This window comes from Castanea sativa, chromosome 5, assembly GCF_040712315.1.
Source record: "Castanea sativa cultivar Marrone di Chiusa Pesio chromosome 5, ASM4071231v1".
NCBI classification, from domain to species: Eukaryota; Viridiplantae; Streptophyta; class Magnoliopsida; order Fagales; family Fagaceae; genus Castanea; species Castanea sativa.
Window position 1 is genome coordinate 25,946,514 of NC_134017.1, and position 6,976 is coordinate 25,953,489.

Genomic DNA, 6,976 nt, shown 5'->3' on the forward strand with positions numbered 1-6,976 from the left:
CGAATCTTAATGAAAATTACACATTAGATAAAACTCAAGCTGCATTGGCAACAGTCATATGGGTTACACATAAGATTTTTTCTTTTAAAGAAGGAAAACCTTTGTGAAATTCTCTTCCATTAGCTCAGCCAGCTGTCCAGGTTATAGCATGTAACTTAAATTGCTGTATTTAACATTTTGACAATGTCAAGTTGTTTCAAGAAGGATTTCCCTGATTGAAGGGTAAACATACATCAATGATTTAGTGCATTTAAGTAACTTGAATTACTGCAGTTAGCATTTTGAAAATGTTGAGTTGTTTCAAGAAGAATTTACTTGCATCGATTATTTAGTTCATTTAAGTAACCTGAATTACAGCAGTTAGCATTCTGCCAATGTCAAGTTCAAGTTGTTTTACGAAGGATTTCCTTCTTTAAAAGGAAAAACTTAACTGATTTAGTTCAATTTTGAGTTTCTTTACAATCAAAATTTGCTAATTCAGCTCAGCATATCAAAAGTGGTACTTTAAATGCAATAGAAAAAGAAAAAGAAAAAGAAAAAATCCTATCCCTTCAAATTTTCTCCCCAATATTCCTTTCACAATAAAATTACTCTTATCAATCTTTAGACTAAAGCAGGAATAACAAATCCTAAGAAGCCGACAGGATGATCTAATTATAATTTCAAGCCATCATAAACATGTGAAAATGACAGAATTGCTGCATTGTAATTCTCACCAACAACCCAAAGAGAGATGCAAGAAGTAATAGAAAATTCAAATATAGTTTTTACCTTGAATTCATAGACAAAATTGTGAGGCACTAAATTATGCAGCCTATACCCCAAGCAAAAAGGCGATAAAGGAAGGAGAAGAACTCTATAAACCCATCTTAGATTCAGAAACGTTGCAGTGATACACAAGCAAATTAGAAATCCAACCATTTAGTGTAGTATACACAGGTCGTTGGGGAAATTATTCCATCCGGTGTACATAGACTTATCTGTGGACAAACTCCGCATGGAATTGAAGCCATGGCCCCAATTTTCGGTTCCGCTTTAAGGCCTGCTTTGCTTGCGCATCTATAACAAACTTTCCCGATACGAATAGAATTAAACTCCCCCATTCCAGTACTCTTCACCTCCAATATCTCATTGTCCAAAACCAAAGCATTCACAATCTCTTCAATTTGCTGAGTTGTGAACTCAACATTGAAGGCTCTACTCCTCCTTATCGTGTCCAAAATTTCCTCCAGTGTAACAATCTTTTGCTCATAAATGATCTTCACACAGTGCTTTTTCAAAAAGTTTATAAACTCTGTATCGAGGCTCCCCTCAACATACCAAGCTCCACCAGTGATTTCCTTTGACGGTTCAAACTCTGTCGCAATATAGTGTTTTCTGCCTTTATTTTGGATGGTTACAACCTCTTTTATCAGTTTCTTAGCTTGAAGTGATTTGAGGGATTTGTTAAGCACATTGTCGGGGATGTTTGTTTCTCGTTTCATGTCTCTTGTCCAAATAGCCATGTCTTGCTTGCTTCGGATCAGATTATAAAGAATACGCTCGTGTTCTGTCAAAGACTCAATAGGTGATTTTGAGTCAGGCTGTTTACGCTTCAGAGATGAGAGCCCTTGTGATCGGTTCATTCCTATCAAAAGACAATTGCAGGGGGGGAAAAAGAAAAGAAAAAAAGAAGAAGGAGAAGACATCATTCACTTACATAGGAGTACTGAACCTTGTCTAGCATGGTGGGCATTAACATTCATATTTTAAAATAACCAGAATAATAGAAACTTACAGCCTTTATTCGGTGTTGCATAATAACAGTAGGAAAAGAAAAGAAGAAAGTAAAATTTGTAAACTTAATTTAAGTCAGAATTTCCATCAGAACCAAGCAAGATCACTAGAAATAATCATACACAAATACTCTCATTGGGTAGGTTGCCATGGACATACAACTTCATAGAAACAAATATGCTTTAACTAATTTTTACTTAATCAACAAAAGATCTAAGCCCACAAGCACATTGATAAAACTTCTCTTCCTCCTTAAGCCAAAACTTCCCAATTTATTGGAAGCCAAAACACAAAGAAGTCAAATATATATTAACTCTTCTTTTCCTCAGTTTTCTTAGCAAGCAAACGAAAAGAAAACTCCATTGATTTTGTGGGGCGGGCAGATGGCTTAAGGATAAAAGGGGCATTTTTTCTTTGTTAGTAATTCTAGTATGCTTTACCATTACAGAACAGAAAAGCAAACTTACAAAGTAAAATATATATATATATATATATATATATATATATATACATACATACATGCATACATACATATATATATATATATATATATCAATATTGTCATCTACAATTTACTTAGAAACCAAACAAAGGGTCGTAAAACTTACAGAGATAAAAGAAAGGTTAAATTACTAATTTGGTCCAGTAACTATTAGACAGTTTAATTTGGTATCTCAACTATTAATTGTCAATGTTGTCCCTCAACTTTCAAAATCAAGTCAATTTCATCCTTGGGTCTCCTCTCCATTAAAATCTTAATGGGATTATCTTCCAATATTGTTCATAAGAGTGGTTATGATGTATCCCAATAAGAATTTTATCTGAGCAGACTAAGGATGAAATTAACTTGATTTTAAAAGTTGAAGAAAAAAATTGAAACAATTAATAGTTGACATACAGAATTGACACAATTAATAGTTAAGGACCCAAATTGAATTTTTCCCAACAGTTGGAGGACCAAATTAGTAATTAAACTTAAAGAAATGGTTCATTTTCAATCCTACCCTGTTGACTGCAGATAAAATGTTGGATTTTTAATTCACTATGTAGGTTTCATTATGTGGTAATGAAATCAACAAACAGAATTAGAGATTTAGAATCAAATTTTAAAATGTTTTTTCAGTTTAATTCTCCTATTTTTTTCACAATGTTCTCAACAACCAAATGAGGTTATCAAGATTTCTTTTATCCTTAAAAAAAATCAAAATGTAAAGAAAAAGAGTATTTCTTCTTTTTTGATAAGTAATGAAAGTTTATTAATAAACAGAGAGAATACCCATGTACACTGCCTTAAAAAAAAAAATCAAAATCAAAATGTAAAGAAGAAGAGTACTTCTTCTTTTCGATAAGTAATGGAAGTTTATTAATAAAAAAAGAGAACACCCATGTACACTGGTGGTGTAATTGAGTAGCAGTACATCAAACTCTCAAATTACAATGCTCTAACATATCTAATAAATTAGAACAAAGAAGGGACTTAAAGGCAATACTCCATCCAGAAAGGAGTGAAGAAGAAATTTAATCTTGAGTATAGACTGTTCACTTCCCTCAAATCATCTGGCATTCTTTTCCCACCAAAGACATCACAGGACTCAGTGTGACACAGGCCTCCAGAAAACTATGTTTCAATGTTTGCTGAAAGGACCTTGCCAAGCTGAGTATAAATTAGCGACACTATGTGGTATAACCCATAGAAGACCAAACAAATTTCACACCATTGTCCATAACTCAACAGCAATGGGACAATGAAGAAAAAGATGATCCACATACTCCCCACTCCTTTGCACATAAAGCACCAATCCACAATAGTAACACCTCTATTCCATAAGTTGTCAATGGTCAAAACCTTTCCTAAGGATGCAGTCCAAGAAAAGAAAGCTACCCTAGGAAGAATCTTTGAACGCCACACAGGCTTCCACAGAAAAAGAATGCCAAGAGTCAAGGAAAGGGAGAAATAGCATTCACGCACCTTAAAACCCTTACTCTTTGCTGACTTCCAACAAAATTTGTTGTGTCCCTCACCCTTAAGTGGCATAGAATATATTAGGTCCATAAAGGCAGAGTATTGAAGAAGAAGAAAGATTTTATTAAAACCCTAAAACTTGTGCTGTCTTGGACAACTAGATCAGCTTAAGTGGGGAGAGGCACTAAAGTTGTTTAGGTTTGGTGCCTAGAAAGATAATATGACCAGTTTTTTCCACTTGATAAACTGTAAAACTAAAAATTTTGTTTCTCTATTTCATTTATACCCTTAATAGCAGTATAACTGCAGACATTTGGATTACAATTGTGATTTCATAAACAATTACAAACACGTTTTCTCATCATGTGCAGTTTCTAATCTTGCTATTTGCAGTCTAATTGTTATTGCCTTTCATGACTGTATATCTGATTATATTTAAAAACCAATGTTTTTTTTTTCTGCCACAGCTATTTTATAGTGCTATTTCCTACCTGGGATCTCATAGAAACCAATAATAATTTTTCTTCCAATCTCTCATCTAACACTATCTAAAAGATCCAATAAGAAAGAAGCTCTAAGCTACAAATGATGACATATATAAGAACATCTCATACATAAGAAACACAAAACATTTCTAATACAAATGAAGATAAACACTTTAAATTTCAAGCAACCCACAAATGCATGTATCTTATCCCTAAGCAAATTGGAATTAATGTTATCAAATCTCATATCCACAATTTTCATTCTTTTTTGCATCAAAATCCCAATATAGCAATATTTCAAAGGACCCATTTTCCCAATGACCTCCAAATCCCAAAAGAAGCACAAAAAGGATTGAAATGTTGGCATTTTCCACTTAGCTGACCTTACTATGATTGTTTATCTTACTTGAATGAGCTCCTAAACACTTTTTGCCCATAAAAAAAAAAAAATTACAAAACAGAAAGTGCAGAATTGCATATTTCATATTCTCTGCTTTCTCTAAGCAGCCAAACATAGGACAATAAAAAGAGAGAGAGAGAGAGAGAGAGAGAGTACCTGCACTCATTTTGTAAAAGCTTTTTGAATTCTCTTAACAGGTTCGGAACACAAAGGAATTCAATAGAAGAAGAAATATGTAATATTCAGTTGAAATCTGCATCACAAGGAAAAAGAAAGGGGTCATATTATACACTCAAAAAAAAAATATTGGTCATTATCAATATCTAATACACTCAGTCTCGGTTCTGACCTTTCTGTCACAGAGCCACGACAAGAGCTCCTCCTCCTTCTTGCCGCCAGTAAGTCTCTCAAACTCTCACTCTCTCTACCTCGCCCTTCGCTCGCCTGAAGTCGGAATCGCCGAGAGGATTTTTTTTTTTTAATTTTTTTTTTCACCTTCCCTTTCCCTTGTCTCTGTTTTTTCGTTTTGGGTTTTGGGGCCTTGGGCCCTTCGGCTCATGTTTGTTGTGGGCCTGTGACTCATAGACCAGAGAATGGGGTTTTTTTTTTTTTTTTTTTTTTTGTGTGTGTGTGTGTGTGTGTGTGTGTGTGTGTGTGTGTGTGTGTGTGGAGAATGGGTATGTTTGTTTTGTTGTGGGGTGCCTCATGGGTCTGTGACCCAGAGTAAATATATTATTTTATTATTTATTTTTTTTGCTGAGAATTGGTATGTTTGGGTATGTGATTATATATATATATGGTAAAATACTATTTTGGTCTATAAATTTTATTAAAATTTGTTTTTCGTCCTTAAAAAGTTATTTTTTTATCTCTAAATTTTGTAAGGAATTTTTTGAATAGTATAGAAACAAAAATAAAAATGAAAAAAAGAACTTTTTCAATAGTTTAGGGATGAAAAACAAATTTTTAGTAAAATTTAAGAACATAAATAAAACATTTTTAATAGTTTAGGGATGAAATATGAAATTTTCAATAGTTTAGAGACGAAAAATGAACTTTTTAAAGTTTATGGATAAAAAACAAACTTTTGGTATAATTTAGAAACCAAAATAGTATTTTACTATACACACACAAGAGAAACATTAGAAACATCAAACATTAGATAATAAAAACATTAGAATGTGATATATTGTTACTTAATTTTAAAACTTAAAATAAACATAAATTATGTACAAAAATATTTAAATATACCTAAAAATAAATATTTTAATTAATTACTTGTCATTTCATCGACGTATCGTACCCCAGTTTTTTCAAAAAATGTTGTATCCCCATACCCGTACTCATACCGTACCAATACCCATATTTGTATCGGTGCATCATGGCTAATACATGAGTGATAAGTGGGGTGGGAGAAAATACTTTCGGCCTTAGCATAGTTTGAGTAAGGTGGGGGCAATCAATTGGGTTTTGGTGAATATGAGTATGGAGTTGACCACAATTACACACACATATATATAATCTTTCTTTACAATTATAACAAGTCTACAATACAATACAAGTGCACTCTAATAAGCTTAAAATATAAACATATAATCCCAATGAATATGCCAATATAAGCACACACACACAAAAAAGTTACTTAGAAAAGATGGTGGTGTCAATGCACAATGGCAGAAAAGGGGGGTGGGGATAGTGAGGATCAATGAGCTAAATACAACTAAGGTGGGAAAATGGGTCATGGGATAAAATGAAATAAAGGAGAGTCTAGGTGCAAAACAAGGTTCTGAAATTATCCTCCTCAAATTTTTAGCGAACCTAACCCAAAAAACTCTACTCTTTTTAGTTTAGCTATCCACGTTTTGTATGCACACACATTAAACTCAATACTTTATTTCTTACTTCATTTAAATATTTATTTTTTCTCTCTCCTCTCAGCATATACAACCACCACCACACCACAGCGAGCCACCACCTCATTCACAACCCCACCACCATTGCACAATAGCAAGAACCATAAACATATTTACTTTTAAAACAAAAACACATTTCCCTCAAACCATGATCCAAGACTACACTCACTAACATGCCTTCCCTCAAAGCATCTCCAGCAGACTCTTCAAATTTTTGTACTGTTTGAAGAGTGAACAGTTCATTTTACCTCTTGTCTACCTGCTTTTTTAAATACACTTTCCAATAGATTCTCTATCATTTTCTCTATCCCATTTAAATATTATTTCTTCATTCTTTCTTTAATATTTCTTTTTCAATCTTCTTTCATTCATCTAATTTTAATGAGAAAGTGCTATGTTCTTAACATTTTACAATATTTTCACAATAAATCATATGTGG

At 33.0% G+C, this 6,976-nt stretch overlaps 1 protein-coding gene across 1 annotated transcript; it reads right to left on the reverse strand.

Moving 5' to 3' along the window:
* Nucleotides 1-535: 535 nt before the first annotated feature.
* LOC142633573 (uncharacterized) lies at nucleotides 536-5,125 on the reverse strand. The gene is made up of 3 exons (XM_075807816.1): nucleotides 4,974-5,125; nucleotides 4,781-4,877; nucleotides 536-1,627 (listed from the first exon to the last, which is right to left on the reverse strand). Exons 2-3 carry the CDS (start codon nucleotides 4,788-4,790, stop codon nucleotides 906-908), a joined length of 732 nt encoding a protein of 243 aa, XP_075663931.1. The 5' UTR covers nucleotides 4,791-4,877; nucleotides 4,974-5,125; the 3' UTR covers nucleotides 536-905.
* Nucleotides 5,126-6,976: the final 1,851 nt, after the last annotated feature.